The sequence below is a fragment of the Chelonia mydas genome, chromosome 2, assembly GCF_015237465.2.
Source record: "Chelonia mydas isolate rCheMyd1 chromosome 2, rCheMyd1.pri.v2, whole genome shotgun sequence".
NCBI lineage: Eukaryota > Metazoa > Chordata > Testudines > Cheloniidae > Chelonia > Chelonia mydas.
Genome location: NC_057850.1, coordinates 16,260,016 through 16,281,566, shown reverse-complemented (window position 1 = coordinate 16,281,566; position 21,551 = coordinate 16,260,016). Strand labels below are relative to the sequence as shown.

Genomic DNA, 21,551 nt, shown 5'->3' with positions numbered 1-21,551 from the left:
TATAGCCCTGATCCTACAACCTGTTCCCTGGTGTCAGTGTAGAGCCCCACACTGGGGCTCTGCGGGGGGTCCTACCTGCATGTAGTAGGTGGCCAGAGTTGGGTCCCATCACTCAAGTCATGCATTCAGTTTACTTATGCAGTATAGAAGGCCTGAGAGTTGTTTAACTAAAGTGATTAAAAATGCAAAAAGTAGGAACTTTTTACTGTTCTGAAAAATTAATTTGGAGACCGATTTGTTCTCTAAAATAAAATTTTGTGCAATAAATTATTAAAAATACAGATTTCAGAGTAGCAGCCGTGTTAATCTGTATCTGCAAAAAGAACAGGAGTACTTGTGGCACCTTAGAGACTAACAAATTTATTAGAGCATAAGCTTTCGTGGGCTACAGCCAACTTCATCAGATGCATAGAATGGAACATATAGGAAGAAGATATATATATATACATACAGATAAGTTGGAAGTTGCCATACAAACTGTGAGAGGCTAGTTAGTTAAGATGAGCTATTATCAGCAGGAGAAAAAAACTTTTGTAGTGATAATGAGGATGGCCCATTTAGACAGTTAAGAAGGTGTGAGGATACTTAACTTAGGGAAATAGATTCAATATGTGTAATGACCCAGCCACTCCCAGTCTCTATTCAAACCCAAGTTAATGGTATCTAGTATTTGTTAGTCTCTAGGTGCCACAAGTACTCCTGTTCTTTTTAAAATATAGATTTCAGAGTAACAGCCGTGTTAGTCTGTATTTGCAAAAAGCAAAGGAGTACTTGTGGCACCTTAGAGACTAACCAGTTTATTTGGATATATAATATAGAAACATTCTTAAATATTTGTAACTCACTATTTGAAGTATTGTGTTCAAATGAGACTGTACATTCTTATCAGGAAAAATTAAATGTCATTGTGTGGATAGTGATATATTCATGGAATAACTTCCATGGCCCCACTCTTGGAAAGATACCACCCAATGCAGATTCCTGTTGACTCCACATAGAACATAAGAACATAGGTTGATTTCTTTGCCTGTTCACAGCCTTAGTTACCTAGTTCCAGGCAGGAATTATTTGGTGAAACTCTGTGACCTGTATTATGCAGAAGATTAAACTAGATGATCATAATGGCCCTTTCTGCCACTAAAATCTATTAATCTATAAAATAGATATATTTTTAAGATAAAGCGGACCATAAATATTTCCAATTTTCATTTGTTAAAATTTTTTAAACGTTGCTCTTCTCTACTTCTCCAGTGAAACTTCATGCATGTGACTCAGTCTTTTCTTGTCTGATTGTGCTATATTACAAACATTAATTTATAAGAATTCTCCAATGCATTGACATGTAGTGTGTACTTCAGATTCTATAACAATTTTTCATATCATACTTCCCTTGTGGTGCTAAAAAGGAGAGCTAGAGATTCCATAGAGAATTGTACAGAAACCCACTCATTGAATGATGCCCAGTGTCTTGAGCTCAGAACTATTTAGAAGAGCAGTGTCCGTTGGGGCCGCATGTATGCCCCCATCAAGGAATCTGTGTGTTCAGAGCCAGGTTACAAAAGAGGGACTAGCAGCACCGGCTACCATCTGTTCCTGTGTTGTCATAGCTCGCTGCAAGTGTTGTGACCATCAGCTTTACAATTTCATTATTTATTCTGATTTTCCTGCTGAATCTGTGTTGGGTAGGGTGATTGCTGGTTAGTTTAGTGTAATTAGTGTTGCTTTTTAGGTGTTTGCTTTGTTGCAGAGTATCCTCTTGGCACCAGCTTAGGGTTTGAGTGGTTTGGTCCTGGTCACTAACTGTTCCTTCACTCAGTGAATGTCATAAAACTGCTTCAGTGAATGGGCCTGGTTTTAGTCCAGGCTATGGTTTATCCTGACAAAAAAAAAAAAAAACACAGGCTATGAACAAAGCATGCTGTGGATCAGAAATATTTGGCACGTCAGTACTCGTATTGTTTACTCCGTCTCAGAGAAGACTATTTCCTGAGGTGTGCTGGTTTGTCTGAGGTTTTTACATCTTGGGCCCAGAATATATGAGACAGTATTTACAGCTCTTCCTTCTGCAGAAGGCTGTGAAAGCTAATTTGATGGATCTGATTTCCACAGATCCTGGTCTTTCTAAGGTTAACAGTGCTTGTTGGCTCCACATAAGATTCAAAGTAGTCTGCTTCAGGTTTGAGGGAATCATTCCATGGGTGCCAGGTACCCGTTGTTGTATCTGTACCTCTGGGTCTGTGGCTTGATCATTCTGCTTCTTGGAGATGGCAATGCTTGTTCTGAATAGGGATGTAAAATGTTAACCGGTTAAGCGATTAACCAGTAAGTATCAGCCTTATTGGTAAAGTATTACAGTTAACATTTAAATTCTGGCTGCGGGACTTCGCTGCTGCCCCTTCTACCCATCGTCCCCAGGATTCTGTCCTGATGAAGCTCAGGTGAGTTTTCTAGGTGTCATGCTGCAGACCAGCCACCTGAACAGCACATGTGCTATGGTTGGAAGGATAGGTCTGAGGCAGTTGAGCTATTTGGATCTGAAGCTTCCATAGGAAGTCTTGGATCTGAGGACCCCATCTTTGGGTGACCTGATAAGCCTGTGTTTTTGAATTAGAGGGAGCCCCTGGCTCCTGTACCATATTCATCCATGACTTGTCATAGGTCTTCTGAGCCTGATAACTCAAGTTTGCCTTATAGTCTTCCTTCTTCATCTTTGAAGAAGTCCTTCCTTCCAAGGGCTACCCAACTTAGCCTTGGCATCATCAGGAACAGGCTTTGAAGCTCATTTGGTCTGCTCTCATCTTTGGAAGACCCTTATGCACTTTTGAAGGGGTCTGGTCTTCTCCTAGATAGGTATTTACTTACGTGGTTTTCTCCCATACCCCTTTCTGCAGATTTCCTTTCCTTGGGGAGCTTTTGGACAATGTGGCTCTTTGAGGAGCAATCACCACTGGTTTCTTTTTTGCCCGAATACCCTAGAATCCAGACACATCTATTCCTGTTAGCTTCTTCTCTCTGAGGAAAACTAGAGTTCTTTTACCCATATTGTCTTACCACACTTCCATCTTGAGGGCTGTTACCTTCTTTGATCAGGAATGAGGATAATCGAGACAGAAATCCTGTCAAAATTGGAGGATGGCTGATGATATGGAAGTCATGGATTGTACTGAATTCAGGCTGGCTTCTTCCACATCCTTTGAGAAGCCAGTGGTGGCAATGTCACCACTGGCGGATTGCAGTTTCAGAATCTGTTGGGAGCACTGGCTGACGTATTGAATCTGATGTTTCTCAACTACCCCCCAGAAAATACACATTGATTTTTGACATCCTCAGATCTAAAAAAAAAAAGGGTTGAGTCAAGTTCAGTTTCTTCATTAATGATTTGGAGGATGGCGTGGATTGCACCCTCAGCAAGTTTGCAGATGACACGAAACTGGGAGGAGTGGTAGATACGCTGGAGGGTTGGGAGAGGGTACAGAGGGACCTAGACAAATTAGAGGATTGGGCCAAAAGAAATCTGATGAGGTTCAACAAGGACAAGGTCAGGATAGGTTTCATTAAGTGATCATGTATATCATAACTGTGAAGAGGATTGTGAAAGACTTCGTGATTTCTAAAGTAGAGCTTCATGGCCATATGAGGGGAGAGAAAAGTGAAAAGGAGCTGACCAAGGGCAAAAAATAGTCAGCTTACCGTCTTCTCTGTTAGTATTGTAAGCCCTTTGAAGCTTGCGAAGTGTCTGCAATAAATCATCTTCCGAAGACAAGAGGTGCATGTCTACATAGCTCTTGCCAGTGGCAACCAGTTTTACTTACAGATAATCTTCCAGCAGTCAAATCTGCCAAAGTTTCTGTTTGAAATTTCAAACATGCTACCTTGAACCTGATGCACTAAATTACAGTGTACCACATATGGAAAATTATCTCCCATAAAAGTTTAGTGTGCTCTTGTCTCAGGGGACTTACGGTTAGATAAGAGACCAGGGTTTGCTTCTCAGCTCTGCCAAAGACTTTCTGGTGTTGAGCATGTCACTTTATCTCTCTCTGCATAAGTTTTCTCATCTGTGAAATGGCATTATCTCAGAAAAGTGTAACAAGGCTAAATTAATATTAATAAAGCACAGTGAGGTCCTGGGATAGAGGATGCTATAAAAGTGCAAGATATTACCAGTATTCCTATTATTGTCCCCAATGTACAGAAGCAGATGGACCTGTAATATTTAGATAGAGAGAAATGCTATTTCCCCAAGACTCAAATTAAAATGGTACCTATTTTTCTTACCTTGAATAAACTGAAATGTATTAAGTTTGTCATAACTTCTGAGGCTAGAGATACAGGGGCCATTTGGAGAAAGTGATGCCATTTGTGGGCCTGGAAGTGTTTGGCTCTAGTGTAGGACATAAGCCATTAAAAAAAAAAAAAGTAGATCATATTTAATTGTGGAAAAAGAACATTAAATATTTATTCATTCATTTCAAAGCTTTTCTTTTGTCAAACCGTTAACATGTTGCTTTTCAAAGGGGAGGGCAGTGAAAAATTGAGCTTTTCTGCAATGAAGTGCAAAACACATGCTTTGCAATTAACTTCTTACATGTATGCTTCAAGCAAAGGCACTTATGTTGTCCAAAATGTACAGCTTGTGATTCTATAAGTAAAACACAAGAACACTATAATTTAGTTCCTCGGACTATTAACTACTTACATCTACCACTCTCTTTGATATCTGCATATAGATACTGATACACTTTCATCAACTTATTATTTAATATTTGCATTGAGGTAGTGCCCAGAGACCCCAGATGGGGATGGTGCCCCCTGTGCATTCTAGACAAGGTACACACATATACCATGAAAAGACAGTCCTCTACCTGAAATGCTGAGAATCTAAGTAATTTTATTTGCTTTTCCAGCACCTAGCCTATTGCAGATGTTCAAAATCTGATCAATATAAATGTATTTAAAAGATGCCTGATTATTTTTGAGCTGGCAGGACAAAGTGCAGTTCTTTTGAAAACTGACAAAATTCTAAATTCAACTGTCATGTCTTCCATTATTTCCACAGTTTTCCACCATTTTGATGCTACTAACTAGAACAGAACCACCACCTTCTTTGGAGTAGCGAACAGTATCTTCAGTTTTAAGTGCAAGGAGGGAATTCAATGTTACATTTTTAGCTTCTTTATCTCAACTGCTGCTTCTTGTTCTGGGCTCAGCCTAAAGTTATAGTTAGGACTTATGTTGACTAAGTAATGGAAAAGGTGTATAGTTTATCAGAATTATTTTTCCAAATTTGTCTTTGGTTCTTGTGAGTTAAAACAAGTCTGCTTTCCAATGAGACTGACAAATATCCACAGACAGCCTGTAAACTGTTAAGTCCCTCTGAAACCTGTTGCATTTGTACCATTAGTGCTTCATTGTAGATTTCCTTGTGTAAAATACAGGCTTTGTTTTGATCAAAACCCTCCTTATACTCTGCAAATTTTACATGATTATGGAAATTGAATGCAAATGTCAACATGCAATCTTCCTATCTTGCAATTTAACAACTCTTGACAGTGTTTATACTTTAACACAATTATCTATTTTTAATGATCCAGTCCATTGTTTTCTACCATTTTCTTCAAAATTAGACGTCAGATGAATTCATTCATTGATGATTTTGATCGCTGATTACACTAACTCAGTATTGATCAACAACTTTCACATATGCTGTAGCTAGAATGAGAAACCACTACCTACTGAATTTAATACTCAAGGCTAAAAATGAGATTAGCTAGCCATTTCTGTATACTGAATTGTTATCAGTGTTCTCATCTACCCAGTGTTTCGGAAGTTTCCTGATACTAGCAAACCAAGCCTCCCAGCAGTTCACAGATCTGTCTACACCCTTGTCTTCAGCATTCATTGAGAGTTCATTCCAGTTGCTAGTCATGCCCTTCTCTCCAATGATTTCTGCCGTTGCTTGTCCCCTGAAGGGTTACAGTCAGTTTTGTGGAGTTCTTCTGTTTCCTAATAGGCAAACAAGAACCTTAATGTTCTCATCACTCCTTTAAACTTTTAAAAGAGTTAGTTTTCATGCACAGATTGAAATTAAGAGTCTGTTTAAAATGTCCATGATATATATTTGAAAATATATTTTCATGTAAATACTTGAGAGTGACAGAAGCTCCAAAATGAAAAAAACAAAATCCATATTTTTTTAGAAAGCCCTGACTATATTGGTCTTATCTATGCTTAAAGATATTACAATGTTAAGGGATGTGATTTTTTTTTTTTTTGGTAACTGGCATAGTTATTCTGGTGAAAACCCATAGGTTCTTAGGTGTTGCCAAACTGGAATAGGTTTTACCAGAATAAGCTATTTTATACCAATATACATTTATTTGCACTTGAGGGTCTGTGCTGCTTTAACTATGCTGGCATAATTAAAGCAGCAAAACTGATGTAGTCTGCATATATTTGAGCTGAAATAGGTCTTTCCATTATTTCATGGAGGTGGCAAAACTTGCCTTTGAGGTAATGATATCGACATCGATTGCTCACATCTGGTCCTTCAGTGTCTTTGGTGTACACACACAATACACAGCATGCATAGCACTTCCTGCATAGATTCCCACACTGCCGCTGTGTGTGGGTAGGAGGTCATATCTGGTTACCTCAAGAGGAAACAAATGACAATTAAAAACTCCTTTACAGAGTCACTACCGTGTTTCATTTTTATCAGTATTTAGTTTATGCAAATTATTAAATTATGAACGGTATTGCTCTGTTGGTTACATGGGTTTAAAAGGCTCCGAATGATCACCTCTTACTTAATTTTATGGCTATTTAGTGTAAATCAACATTTTATTTTATAAGATATGATAACTTACACATTTGAAATTAAAATATCAGGTTTATGAAATAGCATTTATTTAGGTACAAATGAAATTATAATTTTCAAAACATGTAGTGATTACTAATAGGAAGTATATCTAGGCTTCTATTTCATATGATTATCCACTTCCTCTTATGCACCTCTGAGTGAAGACTTGATAAAGTTGCTCACTAGGAAAAGTGTAACTGTATGAGTTATCTTCTCCTTTCCTGTTACTGTAGTGATGGAGCTTACATGGGTAAATTATTTGAAAGGGCATTAGTGTCACTGTAGCAGAATTCTTTCTATAAAAAATACCTCCTGGAGCCATCAGCCAGCTTTCTTAGTCACCAGCTGATTAGTTTGTCAGGTGGTATTTAAGCTTTAAATTAATTTAAATTGGTCTAATTTCAGGATTTTGAAAATTTAAGGTAATGTTTGGAATAATGACATTGGATGGGTTTGGATCGCTGACATAGGAAAATTGTTTTTAAATAACTAGTTTAAATCCAGTCCTGTTTTGGGAAGATGACTTGGGACTAGATTATTCAGTGGACTGTTCAGATGTGGAGCCCTCAATGTTCTGGCTCAAAATAGTAGTGGCCTAACCAGATTATCTGATGTGTGGTATTATGTGATCTCAGTTTAGTTTCTACAGCACACATGCCCACATTAACCCCCACTCCCCCCCCCCCCAAATAAAATAAAATAAGTAGCAGCATGTCCACCACATTAGCACTAATTGGAACCTTTGTTAGCCTTGACAGAGAGGCCAAGTATTGATTGTCCATAGAATACTAAAAAATAAGCTTCCATCTCTAGAGGTGGTCCTTGAAGGTTAGGGTGAAGCCTGCTGGTAGAATGGGATGTGGGAGGTTGTCGTTGTTTGTTTGTTGTTATGTGCTGACAGTATGCTCCTGGCTCTGTAAAAACACAAAGTGAAGACTCTTGCTGCCCTGCAGAACTTTACAGTCCAACAAGACAGACACAGAAGCTGGGAAGTCCTGAGGCGGAAATGGTTCAGATAATGTTTTCTGTTGCTAACAAATATATTTATTAGGGATACTTAACCCAAAGGATGTTTTACGTATCCCTCCTCCCCTCCTATCTCTGCTGCTCAGAGTGGTGCTCAGGCTGGGGCCAGTGTTGAGGGTATTGGGCATCAGGAATAGTCTGTTCAAACTATTGGATGGGGCTTAACAACACCAACTGGAGAAAACACCTCCAAGCAACACCCTGAGACCTAGAGGCACTTTGGCTCCTTCCCTCTACCCAATACAAGTAGCTGCTTCCAGCTGCTGGCCAGGGTGCATGATGGGGAGTGGGATCTGAAGCTGCCTTTACATCAGACAGCTTGGAAGGTCCACCATGTAGTAGCCTCTGTGTTGGGTAATTCCTGCTGCTTTGTGTACCAGTGCCCTAGCTGCTCCTGCTGCCTGTTCACTGTGAAGTTCCTTGGTTACTGCTTGAGGGAAGAGGCTTCTCAGGAGCTGGAGTGCTAGGGGGAAGCTGATGTGAGGTGTGTGGCGCTCTGTCTGGTGAGGGAAAACTAGCCCAGGAGGAGGCTCTGTGCTCTCTCTCCGCATACGTGTCCCCAGAGCATTACTGCTTTCTGTACCGAGTCTTTTTTGTTAAGTAGAGGACTTCGATTTTCAGGCCTCTCAATCCATCGCTTTTCATGAGCACTAAATTCACATAGTTTTCTTAATCCTGTTTTTAATTTCCTTAATTGTTTTCTCTTTTATAGTAATGAACTCTATAAAAGGGGACTTCAAAGAACCCCAAAAGAACCTCCTCTTTATTTGGATCATATTCAGTTTAAAGGTAGTGGTTCTGGCTGCTTTAAGGTTTTCTGCAGGGTTAATCTTTTGCGTTATTGTCAGACACCAAGATTTTTAGAAGCGATTAAGGATTTTGAATGCTATTTTTGGGGGCCCAACTTTTGAGACACCATAATGGTACCTGATTTTTTCAGAAAGTGCTGAGTACCTGCCTTCTGAAAATTGGGTCCCATTTAGTGTTTTTAAATTGGATATTCAAAATCATGAATAACTTTTGGAAAAACTTGGCCTGAAATATTACCAGAATGTGTACACACAAACTTTACCCAAAAGAGTGATTTAAACACCCAAACAGCTGTTACTGTGCTAACCTCAGCATCAGAGGATCCTAACCACAAAATATGTCAAGCTACTCTTGTGAGAGTGATTCTTAAACCGAAAAGGATGATAAATAGATTTTTAAATGTTTAAAAAACCCAGATACCTCCTTATAATTTTGTAAGACTATATTTCCTTAGTATTTTGCAGCATTAGGCAGGGAGGCCTTAGACTACATCTAGAGCTTTCCTGTTGTGTAATTAGGGAACAGACTTAGAGCTTGCACTGCATTGGCTAGCAAGGTTGATGGGAGATCTTGGTGATGCTGGTAATTGTTTACTGAGCAACATATTTTTTCCCTGTGGCAGAGAGTAAAATAGGTATCCTCCTTAGATCAAAATAACTTTGGGTCTTATTTGGTTTGATTATTTGAAAATTGCCTTGATGCTTTTGATAATAAATATCAGAGTTACAATATTAAAATATTTTTTCATCTCTGTTCAGTTAGTTTTATGATTTCCTAGCTTGCAATGAAGAGAAAAATCTTCTAAATACTGAGCACTTTAGGGAATAATCGCAGATTAGGAAATCTTTCAAAGCACTCTTTGTATGCAAGTGTAACTTCAAATTCTGATTTATACACAAAGCTTTCTGCTTTACATATACTTCAAATTTATTTTCTTTAGATTCCAATTTTAAAAGGACACTGATTTCCAGAGGTAACCTTATGAGCTTCTATTAGATTAGAGGTAGAATACCATTTTTAAAAATAACTCCTGAATGCAATAAACTTTGATGTTGTAGACTTTCTATTGAGCCAAATGTTTTTTTAATAAGTAGCATTGTAACCCTAAAATCTATTAAAGATAGCTATCCCTTCAAAGTAAGACACAGTTAATTAACTGTGGTGACATCAGCTCCTTGACTGTTACTAGTGACTTCCACTGTAATGGAAAGAGAAGAAAAGGAAAAAAATTATCTAAAGCAGGAGAGAATTAAATTGAAATTAACCTCTCTGTTTGGAATCGATATCTCCCTTTTTTTTTTTTTTTTTTTAAAGTAGAGAGAACAGACTTTTTTTGGCATGTAGCATTTAGTAAATAGTAAGACTGAGACCTAGGCATTCAAAACTTAACAATATATTCACTATTATGAAAATATTTCCTGTACTTGTCATTTCAGCAGCCTGACTCAGCCAGTGACCTAGCTGCTATGCTGATATACAGGATTAAATCCTTACTGAATGCCCAGTAAATTTGTCTTCTTGTTTTCAGCACCCTCGTCCCATGTACATGCCTTACATCTGGAAATGCCTTTAACCAATAGTCTAAAGTTACCCAAAGGGAATAGTAAAAAAAAGAGGTCCTCCACGTCAGTCAGCTCTGAAGGGACAGAGATACAGTTCTCTGTGCCTGTAAAGGAGAAATGTTTTGAGAATCTGCAGGAGAAAATGTTAAAGAAGGTCATTGAGAAGGACAAGCATTCAGAAGTTGGTAAACTACAATGCTTTTTGTTTCCAGTGCTTATGACCGTAAAAGTAATTGTAAAGCATCTTTAAAAATCAATGTGTTACTTGTGTCTTTCTTTTAATTATGTATTGATAGGAATGTTTACAACCAAGTAACTTTTACAAGAAAGTACATCGTCCGCAGTGGTCCCACTAAGCTGTGTGTTTTTCTTAAACCTACAGGTATACTGAAAACTGAAAAAAAGGTGAAATTGGAAGAGAAAAGCTCATCATCATTTGGTATGCACAGAAAATCATATTTAAGCAAAAAGTCTAAAGCTTGAGAGAGTAAGAACATAGCCTGTCCCTAACTTTTTACCTGTTATGCTCTTTTAGGTGTAAGTGCTCAGCTGTATTAATATTTCTAAAGCATCCAGCTTTTAAAAAACAAAAAACCTGAAACGCAAACACCTAAATTGATGCAAAAGGTCTTGGAAATAAGTAAACTTGTGTGACAATGTATGCCTAAGAGATTGTGTGTAAATTGCAAGGACACAGAGGGACAAATCCGGTAGTAATAGTAGGGCTATAATGTCATGTGTCCATTCCTAGACCAACTGGGTGGGGCATGAGGCCTAAGAGGAAAAGAATAATGATAGGGTACCCTTTATAACCTTTTTCAATTAAATTAGTGGTATGTGTGGTTATTAACTTGTGCCTAGAGGTGGAATAAATAAAGGAAAAGTCTAATGGCTAGGTATCCAACAGAATATGCAATGCCTCCTAAAATGAAATATAAATTAAGGAAGGTTGGGGTATTCACTCTTCAAATATTACAGAGATGGTCAGATGGGGACTCATTCATAAAATTTCACTTTTGCCACGATTCACAATTTCCATCCCCAAACAAATTCATTTTTGACACAGATTCAGCCCTATATGTGTCTGAATTGCTCATCAATCTATGGAATAAAAGAAGGAATAGAAATAAGCCCAATTAGCTCTAATTGAAACATTCACTATATCTGCTCTTATTCTGTGTGGCTAAGGGAAATGTACACAAAAAAGAGTGTTTCAGAGTAGCAGCTGTGTTAGTCTGTATCCATAAAAAGAAAAGGAGTACTTGTGGCACCTTAGAGACTAACAAATTTATTTGAGCATAAGCTTTCGTGAGCTACAGCTCACTTCATCGGATTCATACAGTGGAAAATATAGTGGGGAGATTTTATATACACAGAGAACATGAAACAATGGGTGTTACCGTACAGACTGTAACAAGAGTGATCAGGAAAGGTGAGTTATTACCAGCAGGAGAGTGGGGGCGGGGGGAAGTGTATGCATCCGATGAAGTGAGCTGTAGCTCACGAAAGCTTATGCTCAAATAAATTGGTTAGTCTCTAAGGTGCCACAAGTACTCGTTTTCTTTTTACAAAAAAGAGTATTATCTTAGAGTCAGTCTTTGGGGTTTATTTTCCAGCTGAAGTCAAGTCCCTCTTTCTGACTTCACAACTGTCTGCTTTGGAAATAACTATGAAGTTAGAAGCTGTGGATTGTGGCTTCACATGGGAAGCAAGTAGCAGGGACAGATGAATTATTATAAAACAAAGACTCCATTCACATGTAGATTTCAGTAGTACTTAAAAAGGAGTAGACAATCAAAAATGTAACTTTAATTTTATTCAGAACAAACTCTGCTGATAAAATTTTGGGTGAGAGGACAGCTAGCTGTTCTTAAAGGAATTTATGGCAGCTACAGTTTCAGGTGTTAATCATTAAGCTCCATACTAGATCATGTAGCATGCTTTGCTAGAGGATGTAATTTTTTAAATTAAGAGTTCTTTCTGTTCTCATCTTCCCTGTTCCTACAGCATGATCAAAACCTGGAAAATAAATGGGTTGTCTACTCTGTTTCTTGCAAACTAATTGATGTACTACTGATGTATTTTTAAAATATACATTTTTAAAAATATAAGCTTTATTAAAACTGGGTCTTATTTTTTTCCTCATGTGCGGGTCACATCTGGAAATTCTGAAGGCTACACAATGTTACCTGTCAAGATGTGGGATACAGTTGACTTCTTGACACTGAGAAGCTGAATTATGTTACTCTTCTAGGAAGAGTCTCACTAATAACTGTGTTAACTTCAAGGTGTCTCAGCTAAGGCAGAACCCCAGTGCTGTTCCAAAATCAGTTAATCACATGGGCTATACTCATGGCACTGAACAAATTAATTGACTCATTCCACTCTGGGGAGGTGACTGGAACAACTGATTTAAAATTTAAATGTTGCTTTTAGGGTAACTGAAAGAAAAAAGTATTCAAGGATGATGGTAATATTTTAAAATGTTAATTTGCAATTAGGTAAAAAGAAAGAAAAAGATAAAGAGAAAAAAGAGAAAAAGGAAAAAGATCATAAATCAAAACAGAAGAAGAAGAAAAAAAAGAAGAAGAAAGCGAAACAGCATGGTGAGTTAAGAAAAATGAAGACAAAAAGTAAAGATCAAATACTATCTTTCTGGTTCTGATTGGTTGTTGTTACCGACTGAAATATTGAACATTCATACAGTTCAGAAACAAGTTCTGAAATTTCAGAAATTACCAAAATGAGGTGGTGGTCTTGTAATTTCACATAGCAAAGGCACTTTGATTTGGTATCTCCTCTCCTTCTCCCTTTATATCCTGTCTCCAGGAGATCATGGCCACTCATGGCTTTAACTACCATTTTTACACCAATGACATGTAGATACACTTCTCCACTCCAGCCTCCCTCCACCCAGTTCTGCATCTCAGACTCTTTCACATCCAGCCCTGACTATCTCACTGCTTACATTTATTTTCATATTTAGGTTGTGTCTAAATCTTGCCAAATCTTTCTGCATAACATCTCTGAGATACAGTTTTTACTATTCATCCTCATAGCTGAAACTTGCATACTTGCTCTCATCATCTCATGTCTCAGTTACTGCAACATCCTTTTCTCTGGCCTTGACAAATGCAGTCTTGTCCAGCTCATATCCAGTCAGAATGCTGCTGTGAAGATCATTTTCCTAGCCTGTCACTTTGACTGTTACCTGTGTCTTTGCATCCCACCACTGGCTCCCCCTTCTCTGTTGTATCAAACACTAGCTACTTGTCTTCATTTTCAGGATCCTTTATGGCCAGCTCCTACCCTCTTATCTCTCATTCACTATCGAGTTGTTCACTTCTGCATCTGATCAGCCCACGATGCCAGCCTTCATAGCCCACACATTGTTTTCAAACAATCACTTTTGTGCTTTCTCCCATTCTGCCTCTCAAGCTGGGAAGAGCTTCCCCATAAACATCTGTAAAACCAACTTGTTATCCCCCTTCGAAACTCTCCTTTCGCTTGTTGCTTGCAACAAATGGTTAGGCCGCTGATGTGCTGAGATCGCTGCCTATCTTGCTGCCCAATTTTGTCACATTGTTTCCTCCACCATCTGTCGATATCCATCAGTTGCCTCTTGTCTTAGACTTACATTATAAGCTCTTTTGAGCAAGCACTGTCCTTTTGTTCTGTGTTTGTCCAGCACCTAGGGCAGTGGGGTCCTGGTCTATGACTAGGGCTCCTGTGTGCTATGGTAATACAAATAATAATAATATGGCCAAAATTCTCTGATCTTTTCTTCACCTCAGTGATGAGATATCCATTTTGTGAAAAATTCCTTTTTACCGTAAATGTCTTGGGACTTGCCATTTAATTATACCATGTATTTTTCTTACCTTTCTGCTGCTTTTTTGTTTATGGGATATGCTCTTTTTTTCTCTGTAATATAAAAGACGAAGAATGGAAAACAAAAACTGTTGGCTGCCTCTGGCATGCCCCTCAGATTGATTTATCTCATTAACAAATCCGTAGTGTACCTTAGTAGATGTCAGTCATAATATTCGTGATTGAAATATTCAGAGTAATCCAGACAAGATTCCTGGAAACTCTCTGGGATTAATAATTTAAGAGCCCCCAGGACAAGGATTTTTAGTGAGAACTTCTGCTCACAAGCATGTGGTTTCAAGTGTATTTTTTACATTCTGCACCACAAGATTTCTGGTGTCATTTCCTGTTTTCTCAGCTTTTTGTTTACAAACAATGTGCCTAACACTGTTCAAGACACAAAAGAATACACAGTCCCTGCTCTTGAGGAGGTTACAGTCTAACTAGGCAGGCAATATAAAACAAAGGAAAAGCTGGGGAAGGTTGTATTTTTGTATAATTTTTTTTTTAAGGGAGGGGGAGGAGTGATGGTAATGGGACAACTTTTGTTGATGTCTCTTAACATTTGTGTTTAGTAGACTCATTCTTTGCTGCTGCTATAATATAGTAAAACAGAATTGTGACAAAATAGTGTCGTAAAGCCCTTCCTAGTTCATCACAATTTCTGACCATGACTTTCTAGAGGATAAACTGCAGATTTCTGAAGTGAGCAAACACTTATTCATTCAAATCACACACAGTAAGGTGAAAATTGTCCCCAGGAATGTGGTATACACTTCAGCTAAATCAGGTTTAATGCTACTTTTCTACATTTATCTGAGTCAACATAATTTAAAATGATAAACTTTTCATAGGTTTCTGTTATCTGCAAATTGGGTTTTGGATGTGGGGAAAGGTGTGACCCCTTATGTGCATGCAAGGAGACATTAAATATTAGAAGTGCTGTCATTTAGTTAAGTCTAGTAAGTCCGAACTAGTTCCTCTGGTAGGCAGTAAGGCACTGCAGGGTGAGTTGTGCTTTCACTTCCACACAGATGTGGTTTTAAGAATAAAGCCAAAGGCAGAGCGTCACCAGCACCTAAGTTGCAATAATTCAGAACACACGCCCAGGAGATCTTTTTATAGTTTAAACCAGTTTCTGAATAATTTTTTAAAAGTGTAATACTGTTGGTTCAGTCCTTTGAAAGTAGGATCAGAGTATTAATGTAAAACCTTGCATAAATAATAATACTAATGAATATGCAAGTTTTACATAAAAATAGTCAAAATGATGACAAATACACTTGAACAGACAGATTTGAGAATGACTGTTATAGCAGTCAGATACAAATTTAAACTGAATATAGTTTGGTGTCTTGTATTAGTTTACATTGGGTCCTGCACAGGTTATACTGAATAGGCCTAATAGGCCATGTTGTTGATTTGGAATTACAAGTATATCTTCTGGAAATGTGATATTGTAATTGGAACAAGTGGAACATGATATTCCTCTGAGCATAGAGAGCAAAGTATTTTCGAAAACCCTTATGTATGCTAGCTGAAACCTTCAGTTTATCAGATATTTCTAGTGAGTGAAACAGATAAGACTAGAAGGATACTCTGGCATCTGCAATAAAGGAATGATTAACATTCATGCATGCTGAATAGGAAAGGATAACTTTAGTGTAAGTTGGACAAATGAAAAAACGGTTAATGAAGATTCCCATTTCATTTAGGTGAAAGCCTGCTAGTACTTGATGTACCAAATAGACATTGTATTTTCTACATTTATTTTGTTTACTCAGATTTCTAGATAGCTCTTGTCATTGAGGCCAGATGTCAAGCAATGAATATCAAAAGCAGAAAACATCTTTCATAAACTGGAAAAGTAGCATGATTGGGAATGACATAAAAACATGAATTTTTAACACCAGCATGAATTCTGTCCTCTTTAATGGAGCAGAGGCATGGAAATCTACTATAGAAATTGATAAGAAGATATCTCATTTGAAAGTAAATGTCTATGGAAGATCTTCAGAATCCATTGGAAAGAGATTCTTGCAGCATCAGAAATTCCAAGTAGAACAAACCAATCTAAAGTATCGAATATGGCAAGATGATGACGATGGACATATTTTGGATACGGTTTGAGGATGCCAGCAATATGACTTCCATTGCAGGTGATAATATGGACACCACCTGGAAAGAGAAAAAGAGGTCGACCTAGAGCAACTTTACACAGAACAATAGAGAAAGTATATGACACTCAGAAGCCTGAACAGACCAGCACAAGACCAAAATAAATGGTGGAAACTGATGGGCGCTCTGCGCACCTAAGGGTGCGGGAGGATGAAGAAGAAAGAATCCCTAGTCACAATATATTTCAGTGTTATTTGTCACATCATAGATGGATATGCTGCTATACACTGATGACACTGGGCAAAAAAGTTACTATCTTAATGCACAGCACCTTGGGACAATACAGAAGATGACACAATTAACACAATTACTCTGGAATTGCAGTTGTCACTGATCATGGGTATCAGGGAGTAGGTCGTATTTAGGAGTGGTGTGAAGGATAGCAAAGGTTCTTGGGGAATGTTGACTGGGAGGTTACCCTAAGCTTAGAGGGGACATGGAAGAAAGCACAGAATTGACAGTGGATTATGGTGGAAAGGGAGAATGTAGGAGAGAAGCCTGAACAAAGCATTCAGCGTGGGACTGTTGTAGATGGTGGTAGCAGGGCTGTGGAATACTTTAAAAAGGAAGATGAGAAGGTTGAAGTAATGAGCAGCGAGTACAATTATTTAACTCATGTCCTAGGACATGTAGTCTGACCGTGCTTGGATAATATCTGTCCATGTATTGTTCCCTGTGATTGTTGTGGCTGCAGGCTTGGGCCAGTTGTGCAGAGCTGTTCTGTGTAGAGGTGCTCTCTCAGCTCTTACAGGTAGTGGTGTTGGTGCTGGAGTTGATCTCCAGCAAAAAAGGAGAGAAGGTGGCAGCAGCAGACGCAGGGATGGGAAGAGGTACAGAATGAATTGGGGATGGGAGTAGAGAGAAAAATAAAAGTGGAAGAAAGAGGGATGGAGAGAATCACTTCTAGGGGAAGGAAACAGGACTTTAAGAGTACGGAATGTATGGGAGATGCTGTAGAACAGGGATCGGCAACATTTGGCACACAGCCCATCAGGGAAATCCGCTGGCGGGCTGGGACAGTTTGTTTACCTGCAGCATCCGCAGGTTTGGCTGATCGCAGGTCCCACTGGCCATGGTTCGCCGTTCCAGGCCAATGGGGGCTGCGGGAAGCGGCAGCCAGCACATCCCTCGGCCCGTGCCGCTTCCCGCATCCCCAGTGGCCTGGAACGGCAAACCGCGGCCAGTGAGAGCTGCGATCGGCTGAACCTGCAGACGTTGCAGGTAAACAAACTGTCCCGACCCGCCAGTGGATTTCCCTGGCGGGCTGCGTGCCAGAGGTTGCCGATCCCTGCTGTAGAAGTTAGCAGTAGGCTGGAAACAGAGGATTGAAAATTGTGTGGAGGATTACATTGTTTCAAAGAGACATCAAAACCAGATATTTATCCAAACCTCAGACTTTTTAAAGTTCTCCCATTACTAGTTTATTGGGTGTGGGGGAGGTTACAATATTGCACAAGGGTGTAGTTCTGCTTCTCTGAAAATTAAGTATTTCTCTTTAAAAAAATTTTTACCTAATATTTGCAGAGACGTGCGCATAACTCTCCAGCAGACCTCAGGTTCATGGCTTAATTGGGAACATTTTAAAAAATTTGGCAAGCATTGTGTGTTGAAAAAGCAAGATCATCTTAGCAGCAGACGTTTGGACAGATTTAGGCATGAAATTTGGGAAGCAGGAGAGGAACGTGAGACAAAAAGGATTCTGTTTTTTCTCAGTGTCAAAACAAGAAAAACACAAGAACTGGGGCTCATAATTTCTAGAACACATCAGAAGGAGCTAAACATTCATTGTTACTAGTTTTATTTTCCATGTAAGTCTGTTGCAGTTGGGGTACTATTTGATTGTCAGTGGGAAAGAAGGCGAACCATGTAATGATGAGGCATGATTTATGAAAACCCTCTAAGATGTGTCCAATACACACAATACTGTTTGATAGAAAAGAATTGACAAATAAGTCAATCAAAGATCAATTGAAGAACTCTGATTATGGATATAGTGCAATATTCTTTCCTTTTTGTAGTCTTACAAGGTACTTTCTCACAATCTCAGATATGTATGAAGTGAGAAATAAGAAGTTATATAATTGGTCTGGTGCAGTGTATGTACATAAGAGGGGCAGAGCTGAAATCACGTGAGACATTTTTAACTTTGTAATTTTTTTTTTTTTTACTCTGCTGCTTGACTTGGTAACCATAATGTTCTTAATTTCGCTTACATTGATACACATGTAAAATAAGACCGTTTAGGGGTTTGTGTGATGTAGATATTTATACGTTTCCCTTCATTTTGGTGTTTATGCACCAATGCATGTTCTTTATCTTTTGCACATAATGTTGTAACTTTCTTACAAAATCGTCATTCTCAGGCCTTGTGAACTCTTACAGACATACTTTTTCTTGAGTACTATAACATCAGATAACCATTGTTCATGTTAATTTTTTAGATTATTCGGATTATGAAGATAGTTCTCTTGAGTTTTTGGAAAGGTGCTCCTCTCCACTCACACGGTCTTCTGGGAGCTCTCTGACTCTGCGAAGCATGTTTACAGAGAAGAACACTTCATACCAGTATCCAAGAGCCATCCTGTCTGTCGACCTGAGTGGAGAAAGTAGGTTGGCTGAACAGTAGGAAATTTTGTTCTAAAATTTATATTTCCCAAAGAAGGCGAATTAAAAAGGCCAAATGCAAGCCAAATAATTCACTTTAGGCATAAAAATATGAAACTTTTTATGCTTGTATGTTGTTAAACCAACGTGTATATACTTTCATGACAGATTGAACAAAACATTTACCCTCCTCATGCTGTTCTGCATTGTGCTGGGCACTGGTTGGATGTTGCCACTCCTACCTCTAAGGTGGCTACATTGCATTGCTGTATATACAGTAGAGGTCACCAAGAAGGGTAATCTTCCAGCAGTAAATCTGTGAGTGACTTCCGCTATGTGTAGTGCAGGATCATTCAGCATCTAAGTCCTACGTTCTTGTAAAACGTTAAATCTGTTTGCATGTACATCTTCAGATTTATTTGTTTTTATTAGACCTCTCGGATGTGGAGTTCTTAGATGATTCCTCCACAGAAAGCTTATTACTGAGTGGTGATGAATACAATCAGGACTTTGATTCAACCAATTTTGAAGAGTCTCAGGATGAAGAGGATGCTCTCAATGAAATTGTTAGATGCATCTGTGAAATGGATGAGGAAAATGGCTTCATGATTCAGGTAAGGCACTCGCTCTGCATTCTTTCTTGTGAATTTTTGCTCTTTTGGCATCCCTGAAGTTCTCTGTCTATACACCAGGTAAGAAAAAGGTGGTAGCAGTTAAAGCTTTTTGCATTCCACACAATGCCTCTATTTTTTCTGTGCAGGACCACCTCTCTAAGACTGAGGTTGGTACAGTTTGTGTGCATTCAGTCCTTGGCACTTCTGAATGTACACTATTTTGTGTAAAAATAGTACCTTCCTACTCACCTAATCTGTTCCCTGCGTGTATTTTACTTCTGGGAGAATTCTGCGCCAAAAAATTAAAAATTCTATACACAATATATTAAAATGCTGCAAAATTCTGCATATTTTATTGTTAAAATAACACAATATAATCATGCCAGTTTCAATTATTTTAATAATTTATTTCAAAATACCTGTCAGCAAGTATGTCTGTAACAATACACACAAAAAAAAGATTCAGGAAATGTTGAGTTTTTGTTTGTTTTGTTTTGTTACAAATAGATTCCTTAGTAGGCATATTAATACAGAACTTTGAGTAATTCATTTAAACTACAATACAGAAATGTATTTCCCGCACCCCTCAGAAGCAGTGCAAAGGCTTGCAGGAGTCAGGGGCAACGGAGAAGGAGAGGGAGAGGGAAGGAGCCTGGGAGTGAACCTGGAAGGTTGTTAGGTGTGGATGAGAGAAGTATGGAACATGGTTGTTGTTTTTTTTGTTTGTTGTTTTTTGCGGGATGGGGGGGATTATTAGGGAGTTGGGGAGCCTCCCCCATGCAGACCCTGGCTGATTTCTAGCCTCTCCTATTCAGTCAGGCACATCTACCTATGTGCCTGACCCCAGTCCCTATATGTACCTGCAGCCCCCTGTTCCCAAGTGGCCCTGCGCCCCCCTCCCATTCAGCCCCTGTCTCAGTGCTGTCACCCCACTATCTCCTGAGTCCGCACCCCAGTCTGTCTCCCCACTAGCCTTCCTGAACCCCAGTCTGTGACTCCCTCCCAGCAGCCCCATGTGCCCCACTCTCTCTGTACCCTCCCCCCATATCTCATGCCTCCTGGCTCTGCGGGTAGAGTGCTGTGATGAACGCAGTTGCAGTGATATATTAGAATTGGAAAAAATTCAGAGAAGAGCAACATAAATGATTAGCGGTATAGAGCAACTTCTACAGGAGGAGAGATTAAAACGACTGGGACAGTTCATCTTAGAAAACAGATGATTAAGGAGGAATATTATAGATATCTATAAAATCATGAATGGTGTGAGAAAGTGAATAGGGAAATGTTATTTACCCCTTCTCATAACACAAAAATCAGGGGTCACCCAATGAAATTAATATGCAGCAGGTTTAAAACAAACATAAGGAATTACTTCTTCACACAATGCACAGTCAACCTGTGGAACTCCTTGCCAGGGGATGTTACGAAGGCCAAAAGTATAACTGGGTAAAAAAAAATTAGCTAAATTCATGGGGGTTAAAAAGAAATTAGAAAAAAGAATTAGCTAAATTCATGGGTTCAAAAAAGAATTGGCTAAATTCATCCCTCGGCCCGCGCCGCTTTTCGCAGCCCCCATTGGCCTGGAACGGCGAACTGCGGCCAGTGGGACCTGTGATCGGCCAAACCTGCGGACGCTGCAGGTAAACAAACAATCCCGGCCTGCCAGCGAATTTCCCTGTTGGGCCACGTGCCAAAGGTTGCCGATCCCTGTGCTATAATATATTGCTATATATTTCTATTTTGCCAAAGTCCTATACTAGTGTCTTTATGCTCAGCTACTAAATATTTAGTACTAAAGTACTTTATTTTATTATAATAAAATATTGCTAGATGTTAAATCCTTGATTTTGTTTTCCAGATCGGAATATGTGGTCATGGGGTCACTTTCAAAGTTAAAATTATGCTTAATTATGGCTTGTTTTTGCTACTGCAAATACAAATTGCATGAGTACGATACCATAACTCAAGCTGCCTGCTAACGGAAAGCTGCTATTTCCCTCTATTTTGAACAAGCTGGAAATAGTA

General features: G+C 38.8%; 1 protein-coding gene across 26 annotated transcripts in view; it reads left to right on the top strand.

The window, feature by feature from the left end:
- Positions 1-21,551, top strand: part of PHF20L1 (PHD finger protein 20 like 1) — an 81,712-nt gene that overhangs the window by 42,665 nt on the left and 17,496 nt on the right. For 15 of the 26 annotated variants that reach the window (XM_037891989.2, XM_043539071.1, XM_043539069.1 and 12 more), the window contains 5 exons: positions 10,227-10,445; positions 10,643-10,699; positions 12,762-12,866; positions 18,750-18,914; positions 19,345-19,526. In XM_037891989.2, the coding sequence (XP_037747917.1) occupies positions 10,227-10,445; positions 10,643-10,699; positions 12,762-12,866; positions 18,750-18,914; positions 19,345-19,526 (728 nt within the window). The remainder of the gene's footprint in view (positions 1-10,226; positions 10,446-10,642; positions 10,700-12,761; positions 12,867-18,749; positions 18,915-19,344; positions 19,527-21,551) is intronic. The other 11 variants (XM_043539078.1, XM_043539077.1, XM_043539076.1 and 8 more) reach the window with 1 other exon arrangement.